Here is a 16,807-nt window from a genome sequence, read left to right on the forward strand (position 1 = left end):
TGGCCATTTCCATTTACCGAGTGTAAAAAGTTGCTCGAACAGTAGATGAAAAACCAGGGGTCCTTTCCCCTTGGACGAAAAGGTTTACTTTCATTTGAGCCGGCTTATCTGTGGGGCGAGCTCACATAACGTTTACTCTCCTTTGGTTCTTTGGTTTGGCTCCTTTTTGGAGGGTGATAATCAGACTTTTCAATGTGCACTAATCGCTCATAACCGTATACACTGGGTGGAGGACAAATTGGTGTTTGTGGCAAAGTCATAAGAAGAATTACAAATTACAAAACAATATTTTTTAATTATTTCGAATCGTGTTTAAGGACATGCAGTTGTTAGGTAGCCTTTTGATAAATGTTACGGATAGTTATAAATAGGCAACAGTTGTTAAGAGTCTCTCAGACTTACTCATCCGGATTATAAGCCAAAAAAGTATCTCCAACCCAGAATATTGGCTAGCAGCTCCCTTATTCATTTGTGACGCTTTCGAATATCGCTTATCGTGCAGAAAGCTCAAGGCGATCTTTATTTTTCTGTCAACCACTGTATCTGTTTTCATGTTCCACTGAGTTGTCATGTTGAAGGACGATTTCGACGGGGTATTTTTTTCTTTTTTAACGCAAATGCAAAGGATAAACAAAGTTTCGGGGGGAGCTTGCCAGCCGCTAAAGTTGTTGCTAACGATTTGGTTATGCAAATGACCTGCGATAACATGTACGCGCTCCCACTGATCATGAGCGCCACCGGCGAAAGGGAAACGGTGTCCTTATATCCCGGAATATTTTCCAACCATCCAGTTCGAGCTTTTGCACGCGATGCCCACATCGGACCGTTGTTCGAGTGGCTGTGTGTTGTGTTGTGTGACCGAAAGCAATTTCGGCGCGTTCTGTTTGCTTATGATACTAGTTGCGAAAATAATAATCCATAACAGTGGGAGGGGGTGGGGGGTGAACGAATCAGTATTGTCCAGAGGGAAGAAGAAAAGATACGACTGTCCAAATATTCTATCTCACCATTCAACTTAATTAAAATTATTCCAGCTGCACTAACGCAAGTAGTGGAAAGGGGCCCGGTGAGCTGGGCGTGTAATACCGACGTCCATTCGGCAGGGTTGGGTTTTCTGGGGCTCGGAGTTTTCCGAGCGACGGAGAGAGAGAGAGAAAGCGAGAGGGTCACCCTGTGTTGAAACAACCCCGTATCAGTACCCGAGGACAAAGACTTTGTTTTCTTTTGACCAATTTTTGGGAGGCACAGTATCGAGAAGAACAGGATGTTTGCCATAACACTATTTCTAAGGATGTACGATGTGTAATCTTCGTATAATAAACACATGAAAGTGCTGCAGCGATTGTTGTGGAGCTTTCAGTGAAATTAAATTTAAACCGATTACCATTGACACCGGAACGCTCGAAGTACAGCAGTAGCTATTATGTACATTTTAGTGTTAATTGGCTGACGCTTTCGTGTGGTTGTATACAGCAAAACGCGGGTTTTAATTGAAAGTTGGTGTTGCTTTTCCTGTTATGTAAATAACGATATTTGCAATTCAATCGCTCACGTCTCACGCTGTCTAAAATTGAATGCCGAAACTGATTGATTGAAATAGAGACTTTTTGTAGTTTGGCGTGAATGAAACCACCTTTTGTATTTAAATTTATGGTGTAGAAAAATTGGGACGCTATGAAAAAGGCAAAGGTAACTGAACGTAACTGCATTTACGGTGGCAGTGATGCTGAGAGCAATATCAAGCCAATATCAAGTTGATGATCAAGCCCCGACTGCCGATTGCCTTTCTGGTTGAAATTCATAAAAAGAGCTTGCGGACTAGCGGACTCATGACATGACCAGCTCATCAAATCCTTGCGATTCTTATGCTGAGCACAATTGTTTGAATACTACTATCGTTTGAACTCTATTTGTGGTGTTGCAGAGGAACGTTAGTCCGCATTATGAGGAATAAGTATTATTGTTGTGATTAAAATTTGTTGAGGATCACAAGGGTAACAAATCAGCATCTAGAATTGCGATTCGTTTAGTAGTTGTCCCAACTGTTTGACAGTATGTAAACTGGGAGTTGCTTTTGATGGTTTGTCTCTTGGAATTCCCATTTCATATTTGACTTTCTCTTCTTTTGAACAACACCCATTAAAATTCTCTATGCTTCGTATGATGGTTTCGAAATATAATTTGATTTGCATAAGATATTCACAAGCACAAAGCAGCAGATATTGTCTAGTTACCCGCGAGGTGATGAAATTGTTTGTTGATAACAAAGAAAAATATAATCACAATTTAAACGAGTTCCAACACAAACACCCCTACCACGCGCTTCTCGAGGCTAAAATGTATCACCCTGAAATTCGTTTCCAAAATTGTGTCTCCATGCCAAAAAACACTATCGTGAACTGGGCAATTTTTCCGTTTTGTTTATCTTTCATTTGCAACTGAAGCTGATATATCTACACCAGGCGTGAATAGCAAAAAGACTAGCACTAGCGAACCTAGACAAAATTAATCATTCTCTGTTTTTGCATCTCGTTTTCCGTTTGCACGCGATTGTCTAGGACCTCTGCCAAAACTATATCCGAGTGTTGGCAATCCCTGCGCAAGGATCACTGCTGAGCTGCGGGACGAACGCGTTTCGACCGCTGTGTCGGACGTACTCCATCAACGGCAACAACTACTCGATGGAGACGGAGAAGCCGGGGCAGGCAATGTGTCCGTACGATCCGACGCACAACTCCACGGCTGTGTTCGTAGGTAAGTGTTGGAAATAAATTATAACCAGAAGGTTGTAGTGTGCTTCATTTTATATATTGAACCAAATGGTATTATGTCAAAAACACATCCCACAAAAGTATTGAACAGATGACAATTTGGTAAAATTTAAATTAAATGGGGTGATAAAATACCACGAATTGAGCATGAGAATGCTCGTAATTGCTTTTTTCTTGTTAAGTAATTTGTAATTAACTCGTCGAAATGAAATAGTTTCTCGTGTGAGCTTTAATTAAAACGCGAAGCTTATTAGAACAGTTCAGGACGTATTTTAAAGTCTAATGCTACAATTCCGGCAACTGGCCTACTTCTTACCTTCTTTCGGTCATAAAAATTGATGATAATTGATATCTTTTCACACCTCATTGACGCATAGAATTGATCGTGTGAGTTGGTGTGTTGAGCGGCCTATTTAAAAAAAAATCTTATGTCGCCATTCAACATCCAACATTCCCATTCATAAAACATGCATACGTCCAGAGAGAGAGAGAGAGAGAGAGATGAAGCACATGTGAGGCAGCTCAAAGGGATAACAAAACAAAAAAATCAAATGTGGCAACTGCATTCCATCCGTTTCGTTGAACAAGTTCGTCACCAATCCAGTGTGCCGCTCACGAAAAGATGAATGGCTCGGATGGTTGCTAACACAACAGCTCCTTTTACCTTTCACCATATTCCCACATCCATCCATCACCTTCATCACCAGCAACAGCGCCACGGACCCACACGGGTCCTCCTCCTACACACACACACACACAGCTTCCACCAGAAGAAGGGCCTGTTTTCACAGGATAATTCATAAAAAGCGGGAGCTGGAGGAAAAATATGCATACAATTTCTGTACAAACCAACCAAGTCGCGTTGAAGTTCCTCGTTTGCTCGCAGAACTCCCCCGGTCGTGTCAAACCCTAGCACACCCGAGAGAAAAAGGCAGGAAGACAACAAGGCAAAACTTTTTCCCATGCATCTTATTTTTCTTTGGGAGTAAGCGACCACCAGCACCTGCACTCCACCGACGAGGCAAGCGAGAGACGACAAGTTTTCCACTTGAACTGGCGCTTTCTTGACGGGCGCTATTATGTTTGCTTTTCCCGTGTATGTGTTTACCGTGCTCGGTGTGCGTCCCGGTCGAAGCGAAGAAGCGTGGCAAACAGGGAAAGCAAGTTTATGGTATGCTTCGAAGGTCCTCTTGGTTGTACGTTCCTCCACCAGCCCGGGTCGCTATGAAACAAGAACAAGTTTTCTCCAGGTTTTTGGTGTGTGTGTGTATGTGTACAGTTTTTTTCTTCGTTGTTTTCCTCCCCAATATTCCTCGTTCCCATACGGTCGTACTTCACGCAAAGTTCACGGTTTTAATCCTAAAGGCTAAGGATTCTTTGCCGCGCGGGTATTCGACTACCTGCAAATATTCGGCTTCGCCGACGCCGCCATTCCGGTGGCGAGCAGGAGGAACGGTTGTCGTCGGGGAGAATTTCTTTCCCCTAATTTTGGAATTCTTTCTGGTAACGATAATTGCGACGAAATGACCAGAAGACGACAAAAAAAAAAAAAACAAACACTGTAACCAAAAAAGCTCTGTGTGACCGTACGCCCGCATGCTCTGGCGTTCAAAACATTCAAGCGCAGGAAAACATATTTTCTTCCCATTCGTAGGACGCTATATGGAAAGGAGTCGTTAGGTGGAGTAACGAAGGAAAAGAAAAAAACATCGCTCCCCGAAAGTGCGCGATACGGTTTTGGTTGGAGCGCAGCTGTTCGGGGAACCGCTCCTTCATTAGTCACAGACCGGAAATCACGTAACCGTTTACGTAACGATGGTGAAAAAAGTTAGCCGGAAGAAGCCCTAGTTTGCGCTTTGGGAACACAACACATCCCGTTATAAACGTTATTGCTTATGTCCATGGTCACGCGGGCGGTCCCGGTGGTGGTTCCGGCGGGGAAAAGAAGGGAACAAAAAATGTAAACTGTATTCTTTCGGTGGAGCGGAAACAAGCGCTACATAAATTGGCTTACGAGTAATGACCTGACCGGATGTGGGTAGATTTTTGGTAAGGGAGATCAAGGACCAGCAACAGCAAAAAAAAAAGGTTGAACGAAGATATGTGCAATAAAGTAAACATGCACATGAGCAGGAAGAATGCTTGGCTTGGCTCTTTGTTTGCTGTAATAATTTGAACGCATGGCTCAGAGTTAGTGGAAGCGGCAGTAGAGGTTTTAGAATCCCTATGTTTGCAATTGTAAGTTTTATTTAACTAGGAATAGGGATAGATTATGACAAACAGAAAATCAAATACGTAACTTGAAATTCAATTAGAAGAAGAACATATTTCTGTAGTTTCATAAATCAAAACGCTTGGGGTAATGTACCCTGATGATGTAATCCAGCAGCTTCAGTTCATCTATTGATGAAGTGATTTAAAATATGACAGCAAATGTGACTTGGAGAAGTCTAGTTCATACATACATTTATATCCTGCTAAATTTGTTCTAGTTTATGAAGCCAAACGTCACGGCTTTTGAAAAAAAAAACAAAACGAAAGAATGAAAGTGGTGCTATCCTGTGGCCAGTTTTCCTCATCGGAAATAATGCCTAATTTCTGGTGAATGAGGCAAAGAATAACCTCAATATAATTTCATATAAAATATATATGACTTCATCTCTCTCTCTCTCTCTCTCTCTCTCTCTCTCTCTCTCTTTTCTTGGCCTGACGACCTCTTACGTCATGCCTTCCATTATTTTGCTTAATAAACTTATTGATATCGCATAGTTAGACAGTCAGTCCTCCCTATGGAGGAACTGCCCAGGTGGGATTTGAACGCCGGCCCTGCCGTGTGAAGACCGGCGCCGCTGTCACATGTACAACCGGGCCGCCCCAGATAGTTATAGGTTTTGAAGTAGCAAAAAGTCTAAAAATGACAACTATTTTGTAGGCTATGACCCGGCTCGAACTATTATGGATGAAGTCGTTACGCCCTTAGTTCGACAAAGAAATTGCATAGATTCGAAATATCCTATTGATTAATTTGTTCCTCTCATTCCACATCCAGGGTAAGAAGTGTGACTCATCATCATGAAAAACTACTCTTCACAATAAAATCCACTTATAGAGTTCCATTGAAGTTGGTCACCACTATTAAGTAGAGCTGATTGTACTCTCTACTCCTCTACAGTTACCTTTAACCCTAATGTTATAGTGCAGACTCTGGTATAAGATTTTACTTATACTTTCATATGCTTTTCACATTGCATAAGTAAGACACTTTTAAAATTGACAAGACACTTGCTCTGCTTTGCCCATGAACAATGGCCAGCCGGAAGCTGATTTTACACCAGCTGCCAACAAGCTAAACGAAGCTGTTTTCTGCGCTTGTTGAAATGGGTCGGTTATTGTTTGAAGCGCACGGAAAAATGCCTCATCATATATTCTCCACAATTTGCTTGTCTACTTTGAAATTGCACCCGAAATGCACTCTCGCGTACCATATTTGGCAGTGCGCAGTGTTCGCGTTCCGGGCTTCGGCCTTAATGCAGAGCAAAACTGGTGAAAATCTCATCGTTCGTGTTCGTTAGCCTGTTAGCTTAGGACAGTGTGGCAGTTTATTTTCTCGCGCAGTAACGCAAACGCCATACACACGAAAAACGAAGAAGAAAATATGACCAAAACTGAAAAGGATTTCCGTGCCGCGGGATTGAGTCAATTTTATGCTGTCGGCAAAGGACTGCTGCAGCACAAAGCTTGTAAAAGCACAGGGTCATACCCGAAACAATGAATAGCAAATGCAAAAGGGATGGTTGTGTTTGTGTCCTTCCGGGACGCGGCAACACTACTCGACCCTCCGAAAAAGCGAGCGAATGCCTTCCCTCCCGAGAACTACACAAGGATTTATTACTTATTTACGTGCTCAATTTGCCATATACAAGTGGTCGTGTTGCGGGTAGCCTTTAAAACATAAAGTCTCGCATGTTTGTAGAGCGCGGGATTTATTTTTTTGTCTCGAAGGGTTTTTTTGTGTTAAAAAACCCCCCCAAACAAGATGCACGTGAAGCCGGAATAGTACGTGAAAAGCTAGAGCGAAAGCTGAAAGCGGAATGAATTTAATTTGTTATCGTTTTCCAACATCCATTTTACCATCGGTAGCGTGTCTGCAAATGTATCGACCAAATCCCTGTTTTCCCAACCCACCCACTCATTCAGCCACCCTATGCAGCAGCAGCAGCAACTTTGATAAGGCTCTCTGGGTGGGTAAGGTGGTCGGGGTGATATCGCCGATGATGATGATGATGATGTTGTTGGTGGTAGGTTTTGGGTGGTTTAGCCGGTTTCCCGCAGGAATCTCATTATCCGCAGCCCAAAAACCGGTGAGCGGTTTGATTTTCCTTTCCTTTGATACAAGCGCCGTTGAGAAAAAAAATAACAGCAACAAAAAAGCTGCACATACTCTAACCTATCAAAACGCAAAATGAAATAAAATAAGGGGGAAGTATCGGTAGCTCAAGCGTATCAACCATGACGCTGGAAATTACGACACTTGAACTCTCTCTCTCTCTCGCTCGCTCTGAATGGTTCGGGAAAATGTGGGAAACAATGTGAGGACACAGGAGAGCACTTCCACGCTTTCCCGGTGGCTTCCAACTACCCGTTGAAGGCAGCGAGAGAAGAGTCCTCGCCCGCGTATTATGTATCCTTCCGGTGGAGGTTTTTTCCGTTCAATCGGTTTCTGATCATTATCCATCAAGCGATGGATCTTTACGCTTCTCCGAGAAGACCGAGGGTTGTGGGAAGCGCCGGTATGGAGCGATGGATTTTCATAAAACCCCCATGCTCGTGCCATTCTTCGGCAACCATTTTCGTTTGATGTTGAGCGCTTGAAGCGCAGCGGAAAAAAGTCAATCTCTCTATATCTTGCGACTCCGCTTCTTGGCCGGGATCTGGGCGACTGAGGGCACGTGGTGTACGGTGTGGAGCACGCAATAAACGCACGTGAACACATTCGTTACGTTTCAGATTAGATTCAAGTTGCTGATTGTGCGTAAGGGCATAGTATATTTCATTACAAATCGTAATGGGACGATCGGAAAAGACGTAGACCACCGAACGAAGGAAGCTGTTCAATGATACGAACTCATGGGTGGTGGTTGCCTTGTGCATGCTTTGGATTCGTCCATGGAAGTAATCTTTGCACGTTAATATTGCAGGGAATTGTTCAGTCGAAGAACTTGTAGACTTGAACGCTCTATTAAGTACGCAATTAGATTGTTTAGTATAATAATAATAATATATCCTGTTGTGTCATATAAAAGTTCGTGTTGAACACATAAAATGTATACTACTGCTTGAAAATATTTCATCTTAAATTATGCTGGTCACGGCGCCATAGTTTTCACGCTATGCTGTTATCGTTCTTACAATTTGGTCCTGAGTGCCAGGGCACTTCATGGCTCTGAAAATCCCCTGTACAACAGTTATCCACCAATATTTGATATATTGACGATTGATGATCGAGCTTCAGATAAACAGACTAGTTGCTTCTATTAGCTCTAATGCTTGTTTTATTTAAAATTCATAAGTAGGACAGCGGCTCGTTGGTACAAACGATGGTGAGGCCGGTCCTCACACGGCAAGACCGGATTCGAATCTCATCCGGACCGTTCCCTCTTAGTGAGCACTACTAACTTTTCTACTACGAGGACCATTAGATAGCCTGCGTAACTTAGCAGGTTGTTAGACCAAGAAGAAGAAGGGGGAGAAGAAGATCTTTAAAAAAACAGCTGCATGCGTGAAATCTTTCTAGCCTGTTCCCTCGCTAAAATCTAAGATGGAAAGCTACTCTAAGAACTTCTTTAACATTTCCTTCATTTTCCATAAATTTCAAGTCTCTGTAAGATAGAAAACCTTCCAAAGATAAATTCGATAAGCCAGCAATATACATAGCATTCTAGTATGGTAAAATGAAATCAACGAAGTTATTCAAAAAAATCGCAAAAAAAAACGTCAAAGGATTAATAATTTAAACATACGGGTTCAAATATTAAACATTCTCTTAGACTGCATTTTATTCATTTGTTTTCTCCGTAATGTTTGCTTTTATTTGTAAATTCAATTTACCCACTCGCTGTCCTTTTGATCTTTTCCAGATAACGAACTTTACTCGGGCACGGTGGCTGATTTCAGCGGACTCGACCCGATTATCTATCGCGAACATCTGCAAACGGAGCAGTACGACAGCCTCAGCTTGAACGGTACGGGAAAAGGATTAAATCCGAACAACATTTCTATTCCAACAACATCACATACAAATAATTTCCCTAACCCAATCCAACCCATCCAAATGCAAAACGAAACGCAATTTGCCTGCCGCTAGAGAGCATCATTTTGGGGGTTCCGAGAACAAAGGAAAACATAACCCACCACCACCGCGCTCATTGTTTAGCCAAAAAGAATAAGCTATTTGAATTAAGTTTTATCACTCTCTGTAGTAGCGCAGTAGCAAGCTTTATACTTCGTACAGGTAGAGAGCTAACCCTAGTCACATTAGTTCCACGTAATCTGCGCCATGCTGCGCCACGGTACTATACGCATAGAAAATTACTTTCATCCGTCCGGAAATGTGACCCAAACACCGGCTGCAATTCGATCAGCGCTAATTGCAAAGCTCGGAACAACAACTGCAAGCGTGCCCACCAAAACCAACTAACTACGATAATCCTCGTTTCATTTGTAGCTGAATTATTCACAAGTTCTTCCTCCACCGCACCCTTTCGGACTAGCAGCAAAACTATCTAAATAATTATTCCCAACAATGCATAGCCTTGACGCTGTGAAGCATCGTCATATTATCGGCTTTGGAATATTGGATCCATCGGATGGTTGTGCACCCATCCATTCCATCGATTCAAAAACGCGGTGAATACCACCCGGGTGCGCCATCTGGTAGGCAAATAGTTGTCGTGCATTAAAATGAATAATTAATCGCACCTTTGTCCCTCCCAACTCGTCCACATCCCGCGCGGCCCACCCGCCGCTCTACTCCTTACGGGTCAGAGGTGTAAATTGATCATTATCGCTTTCATAAATATTTCAGCGCCCAACTTCGTCGGATCCTTCACGCAGGGTGACTTCGTTTACTTCTTCTTCCGCGAGACGGCCGTCGAATTCATCAACTGTGGCAAGGTAAGCTCTGGGCGGGCAGGGGTGTCTTGGTGCGCGTTCTAGTGGACGTCATAAATGGATCGGAGTCCAAAAGATCAACACACGGGCGGGGGGCTGGGCGAGGTGCTTGTGCTTTCATTTCACAGACAATTTCTCCCATTCACAAGAAGCCGGAAGCCTGGGCTGCTCGTTGTTGTCGTCGCCATTAGCCTGTCGAGGCCTGGGCATGTCGAACGATAATGAAATAACTTTAATTAAAGTGCTTTTCTTCGCTTGTTTTCACTACTTGTTTTCTCACGTCCTAGTTTCATTCCTGTTGTTTTTTCTGTGTGTGTGTGTGTGTGTGTGTGTGTGTGCTCCCTACTTTAACTACTTCCCAGGTTTTGCTTGGAAGAAGCCGTGTTCTCCGTTCCTTGACTTCGACACACCTCCGCACCGTAAGAAATCGTTATGATATTCTTGTCACTTTTCTTTCCCTTTTTCAGTTGCTTTGATTATCACATCTTTCCTTTTTTTTCCCCCGATACCTTGGGTCATAGTTTTTCACCGTGCCGCATTCATATTACTAAAGTTTTTCCTCGTCACCGTTTGAACGTTTAATGCTGTGGAGAAGCAAAGCGAAAAAAAAAACAGACGAACGGGAACCTGCAAAAAAGGGTAACCGTGGGGCTCGGGCTTTGTGTGTCCTCCTCACGTCTTAACTAGGTTGAGGAAAATAATTTCATTACCGGCGCATTTCATAGTTGCGTCCGTGTTGTCAAAGCGTTCATTGCCCACCACCGCCAGGCAAGGGCTGTGTGGCTCATTTTCTTGATACGTAGGGGAACTAAAGCTTTTTTGCGCATGGTTTTAATTCTATTTTCTAACCAACACTGTTTTTTTCTTTTCTTTTTTTTTAGGCTATCTTCAGCCGTGTGGCTCGTGTGTGCAAATGGGACAAAGGTGGCCCGAATCGGTTAAAGAACCGGTGGACGTCTTACTTGAAATCCCGCCTAAACTGCTCCATGCCAGGCGACTTTCCTTTCTACTTCGACGAAATTCGTAAGTATTTTGTATTATAGATCGAAGAAAGGGTTTTTTATGTTAAGCTTTTTTATTAGTTTTTAAAATATTGCTCTAAACAATCTAATTATATTTCAATGAAGTACAGGTTTTTTTTGATTGGATATCTTGGGAAAGTTCCACAGGGTTGGACCAAACACTCAAGAGAAATCTACAGTTCTTTAGTTGCTCTGCAAAGCTCCTCTAACTGTATACGAATTTCCACTGTATGATTACCCCACTTCAAGCTACAAATCCTTAAAGTAAAGCAGTTATAAATATTTAAAACTCATTTCAACCTTTTTAACGATGAAGGTTAACTAGACTAGCATGTGTTACGCTATCCTTTTCTTTTAAGGAGAACTTGTCTTTTCGAACTCCTTCCTGAACTATCACCCAGCATAACATGGCATAAATTTAAACATTAACTTTAACGTAGTTCATTTTGTGTGTGCGAAAACGATAGCATCCTTTTAAAGTTCGTCCATTTTCAAACGCCCGTTGTTTTCGTGCACCACCTTCAACCTCACCGTGAGGAAAGAATATTATATTCTTTATTTTGGGCATTTGGGGTATTTATTTTTCTTGTGGCTCACATCAACGGAAGACACGTTGCTCGAAACGTGTTGGGGGAAAAGTTTAGCAACAAGCAAAAGCGGTCGAAAATAAGACGTCTCCCCGTCCCCGTTCGGTCCGGTGCTGCGAGAAGAGTGTGTGTGTGTGCAACCAGTAGTAGCTGCTGCTGCTGCACACTTCAAACTTCAACTCCTAAAAGAACCGATCCCCGGGAGCTGGTGATTGCATCTAAACAATGGTGCAAATGCGGGTGTGTGTGTGTGCGAGGTTCCGGTTCCGGGAAGGCAGGAGACAGGAAATGAAATTGAATCAACAGCAGTTGAAAAATAGTTAGCTAGGAAAATATTGAAAAGTCAGCTAGTGGTGAATAAAAAAGCAAGAGAACGAATAGTGCACGGACGCTGTTGGAAGGATCTTGCCGCATCATCCCTGAACCAGGGGCTGGTGGTTGCGGTGAGTGGTAGAAGATTCGCTGTGTGTGCGGTAGGAAAAATTGAACACCATCACCGCATCGTCAGGGTCCGTTCGGTGGGAAAGCTTCGAAAAGCGGTCCCCCGTTTGTGGGTGTGTGTGTGTGTGTTGGACAGCAGCGTCATCAATTCGCAACTTCGGTGCAACTGCTCGACACTCGGCTGCAACAGCAAAACGGTCCACCGGGAGATGGACTGCGCCAAATGGGGGAATTGCAGTGTTCTAAACGAACACACTTGCGCTGGCTGGCTAGGGCGAGAAAGAAAGAAAAAAATAAGTGTAAAAAGTTTTCAAATCCTTCTTCCTTCGATGTCTTGTTTCTATCGAAACTCATTTATGTTGTTTGCTCTTCTGCTGCTGCTGCTGCTGCTGCTACTGTTAGTTCTGCAACGAAGTTGTGAAGCTGTGTTTGCTTCCCGTGCGTTCGGCAGCGAAAGACACACCATGCGGATGTTCTTTTTCATTGCATTGACCTTTTCCCATCTGACACCGGGAAAAGCATAGCGGGTCTCAGAAAATAAGGCGGAGGAGTTCGCCAGCAAACGCACCGAAGATTTAATCAAGCTGGTTTTTTTGATAGCTGTTTTCGCTGGAAACTAATACAAATTATGACTTACCTGTGCTGTGTTTGATTGCTTTTCAAGGGGGCGAGTTCCTTTTTTATAATTTGATTGACAAGAAATTTACTGTGTTATGTGTTAGAAAAACCACTCAAATCTAATAATTTGATATGTACTGCAACGCTGTGTATCTCACCTATATTAATGTGATCTTTTCTTTATTCGCAGAATCTACCAGTAATCTCGTGGAGGGCAGATATGGACATGCCAACTCTAAGCTGATCTACGGTGTGTTTTCTACGGCACCGAACGCAATCGCTGGATCAGCAATATGCGCATTTTCCCTGCAGGTATGCTAACGTGTTGTGCGATGTAGATGCACAGGATAAATCGGAGTTTTTTAAGGCTTTCCCAGATACTATTGGTTTCGTCTGCAGGTTTATTTACACGAATACCTGTATATTTTCGGTTTTATTGCTCAAATATTTTTGAATCCTATGAAACATTTTTCTAATCCTATTAAACATACATGCGAAACAGCAAAAAAAGAGAAGAAAATAGATATATCTAGGAAACCGTTAAAAATCCTGTCGTCGACGAGATCCAAATTATTTGAGGTATTTTCAAAAAACAATGGGAAGCCGTAAAAAAACTTTGGGATACCCTGTAATAGTAGTAACAATGGGAAGCGTGTGAGAGATTAATGCAATACTATTTCATCATGTTTTCGATTCAATAATTGACTTAGCCGTATTACCCTTCAGTGCCTTTTTGCTCCTATTTTTTGGAGCATGCAGTTAAGGAAGCTTTTCCTAGTTACGGATGTTGAACAAAATTGGTCAATATTCAAACGGATCGTTTATTACAGTCCAGAGTATTATCCACCAACCTAGCTTGTGGTGCGTTCAGGGTGAATAAAACAATTTTCGAAATGTTGCTGCTGTTTTCATTTCATTCATTTAATATTTCCCACATGCTCCTTCCTCGGTCGATTGAGTTGTGATGCACACACACACGCACACAAGCAAAGTGGTATCATATAACCATCCCCCAAAAGTACAGTTTTGGTGTGATGTTGTGGAACAATAACCTGGATAAACAAAAAAGCGTTCGTACTCGTCGTACACAACCAGTTCGTGCATTGTGCTATCGTACCGCCGTTCTACATACATGCTACAGCTAGATAACGGTGTTGCTGCTGCTGCTAGCCATCATCGATCAATTGCACTGCATTGATGATGTGGGGGCAAACCCTGCATCTCCCCACATACCACCCATCTCGCCTCGTGTGGGTTGTGTAAAGAATTTGGAGTAAACATTTGCAAAATTTTGCTCTCAACCGGTTTGCTGTGCGCCCGGCCGGTACCACCACCCAGTAGCTTTTGCGAACGCTGCAGCTCATTTAATGAAATTTTATTCCATTAGCCAAATTGGGCATCCGTGTTTGGCTGGATGAAATGTGCTCTAATTAAAACGGATGCCATAACTCCCACCCGCCCCCCCTTCACTCGGTGGCAATTGGCGGGAATTTGTGCATGTGAAACCCGTGTTAAATCGTCTAATTGCGTGGATATGTATTAAGCGTACGTATTTCGATGTACGTCTGGATGTCATTAGCGGGGAGTTTAGTTTTTGTGCGTGAAAAGATTCTAACGTGTGATAGCTTGAACAACAGCCAGACGGACGTTCCAAGCACGTTTCAACCATGTCACTTCAATCACCATTATCATTACTTCCCGAAGCTGCTCACGGGGCGGCGGACACCATTAAGCTTTCTCACAAAAAACGTCAAACTTGAAAACGTAACGTAAAAAGGATCACATTTTAAAGGTGCTTTCCCCGCTGTGCTCTATCATTTCTGAGGTTGGCGGTTATCAAAGATGATTGATTTCGATCGCCAGATTCTATCGAAGATGAAAAACACGGAAGAAAGTCACAACCCTTGGCAGTGTCTTTATATTTCACTCTACGAACGGTTGAACGCGCTGTGAAAACCCCAGCGAAAAGTGAAGGTAACCGCTTCTCGGTCGCTAATGACCTGTCGCTCGTTAGACGATTGATGGACGGGATTTAAAATTTCATTTCACACAATGCACACCAAAAAACCCATCAGACTTCGGAGAGAGAAGAAAAGATGTTCACCTTGAAGCTGATGTTTACGCTTCCGGCGATAGCATTTTCGTCTCGCAGCGTAGAATAAAAGTCAACCGCTTGACCGAAAGATGGCTATTAATTAGAGAATCCCCTGATCTTTTGATCCTCTTCGGTTGATAATATTATGATCGGATGACGAGAAGACACCTGGTAATAGTGTAGTGTTGGTCGCTGAAAACCTCGCTTTGTGGTTGCAAATAAGAACCCACTAATTGATGCGATTGCCAGCGCTAGTGCTTAGCAAGTTTGAAATAATGCGCTGAAATACATCAATCGATTGATCGGTATGAATGTACGGGGAAACACCTGGCTGTTTTGTGAATAAGGTTTCTTCCCGCTTTTGATTACTAACGACCAGTTCTGGTTAGCTTTCAATGTTAACGCAACGGCTTTGAATCGTTTTTCTTTCTCATTTTGCCGCATCCTTTTCAATTTTGCATTACTCGCATCGAGCAGGGAAACCCCATGATGAAGGTTACGTGTTGTGAAGGAATTTTCCCCGAACTCATTGCCAACGAAATTAATACCATTAAGTCACCCTGCTGTCCATCGCATTTCAACCGCACGCGTCTCCCCGCCTCCCCGCAATCCCATTGACATTACTTCGCGAAATTGCCAAAACCGCACTCACAAAATGAGGGTCTTTTTCGTTATTTTCTTGGCCGTGGCGTTGAATTTCCCTCCCTTCCTGTTGACCTATTTTGCGTGGCAAACGTGTCCAGCGAGAACCAGTTTGTGGTGGTGGTGGTGATGGTGGTTCCGTATGGCCCCCCCCATTTTTTATGAGGGTGTTTTGTAATATAATCATCATCACCATCACGTGCACAATATATAGGATCTTTTGGACATCATTTACGGGGTTCTCTTTCTCCCCGACAGCATATTACTGCAGCTAGCATATTGGAGATAAATCGCATTAAAATGTAATTTGCTTGATAAACGAAAGTAACACATTGCTGAGTTTTTTTTTTTTGTTGTTGCTTTCTTCGCAGGAAATTTCGGATACGTTCGAGGGTAACTTCAAGGAGCAGAGTGGACTCAACTCGAACTGGCTGCCAGTGAACCCGCTAAACGTAAGTGTGTAACCGGATCAACGGTCGAGCATTGGGCGTCTACATTCCTCTTCAACAGCATTTAATCCGTTGCACTTTGCAACACGTCCGTTGGCAAACCAACAAAACAAAAAAAAGCAAACAACCATCTTTTAACCACTAAATATGGCTTTGCGTTAGTAACTGGCATCCGCGATTTAGCGATAATTGCTTTCAATAGTAATCTGATTAGTGTGCGACAAGAGTGCAATCAACCGCCCGGGCTGGAACTGGCACAGCAACGCTCCGGACTGCTCATTTGCCACATATATCCCGCATCCCGTAGATAAGAAGCAGAATTTACCGCTAATTGGATCAAAGCAACGCGATGTAAATGTTTCACCACCATCAAAGTCTAGAACCAGCGATCCAGACCGGGAGAAGGGACCGGCGGCGGCAGATCAAGCAACCGGGCACTGCAAACTAATTAGTGCAAACGTGTGCTTATGCCCGCTAATTAAAATAAAACCAAACGTGAACGGTGTGTTGTGCTGCTGCTCCTGCTGCTGCCAGTGCTGCTGGTACTGGACGCTTTGTCGCTTGTGTTTATCCTGTCAATTTTGTTGGCGTGCGGCGGCGACTTGACGTCGAGATGGACGTCTGTCTCGAGGATATGCAATCCGCTTCGCTTCCTGCTCGCCTACACCCATTTTATTTCGCATTACTGAATAACATCCATTTCTCTCTCTGTGTCTCGTTTCCGGTTCAGGTTCCTGATCCACGGCCCGGCTCGTGCCACAACGATTCGCGCACCCTGCCCGATCTGACGCTCAACTTCAAAAAGACCCATTCGCTGATGGACGAAACCGTGCCCGCATTTTTCGGCTCTCCCATCCTGACGCGCGTCAGCACGATGTAAGTGTGTGTGTGTGTGCGGTGCAAAGTGGTTGATACCATATCAGTGGACCAGGGAAAAGCTGGTTTAAAACGGGTTTGCATTAATGTTTCTCCGGGGAGGGGGCGAGGTTTGCTGCGAGACAGACAGCGGCAC

At 43.4% G+C, this 16,807-nt stretch overlaps 1 protein-coding gene across 10 annotated transcripts in view; it reads left to right on the forward strand.

Moving 5' to 3' along the window:
* The window catches only part of LOC118512724 (semaphorin-1A), a 154,291-nt gene that overhangs the window by 126,443 nt on the left and 11,041 nt on the right, over positions 1–16,807 (forward strand). For all 10 annotated transcript variants that reach the window (XM_036057579.1, XM_036057574.1, XM_036057581.1 and 7 more), the window contains 7 exons: positions 2,559–2,754; positions 8,909–9,013; positions 9,856–9,944; positions 10,823–10,964; positions 12,800–12,921; positions 15,718–15,798; positions 16,526–16,671. In XM_036057579.1, the coding sequence (XP_035913472.1) occupies positions 2,559–2,754; positions 8,909–9,013; positions 9,856–9,944; positions 10,823–10,964; positions 12,800–12,921; positions 15,718–15,798; positions 16,526–16,671 (881 nt within the window). The remainder of the gene's footprint in view (positions 1–2,558; positions 2,755–8,908; positions 9,014–9,855; positions 9,945–10,822; positions 10,965–12,799; positions 12,922–15,717; positions 15,799–16,525; positions 16,672–16,807) is intronic.

The sequence above is a fragment of the Anopheles stephensi genome, chromosome 3, assembly GCF_013141755.1.
Source record: "Anopheles stephensi strain Indian chromosome 3, UCI_ANSTEP_V1.0, whole genome shotgun sequence".
NCBI classification, from domain to species: domain Eukaryota; kingdom Metazoa; phylum Arthropoda; class Insecta; order Diptera; family Culicidae; genus Anopheles; species Anopheles stephensi.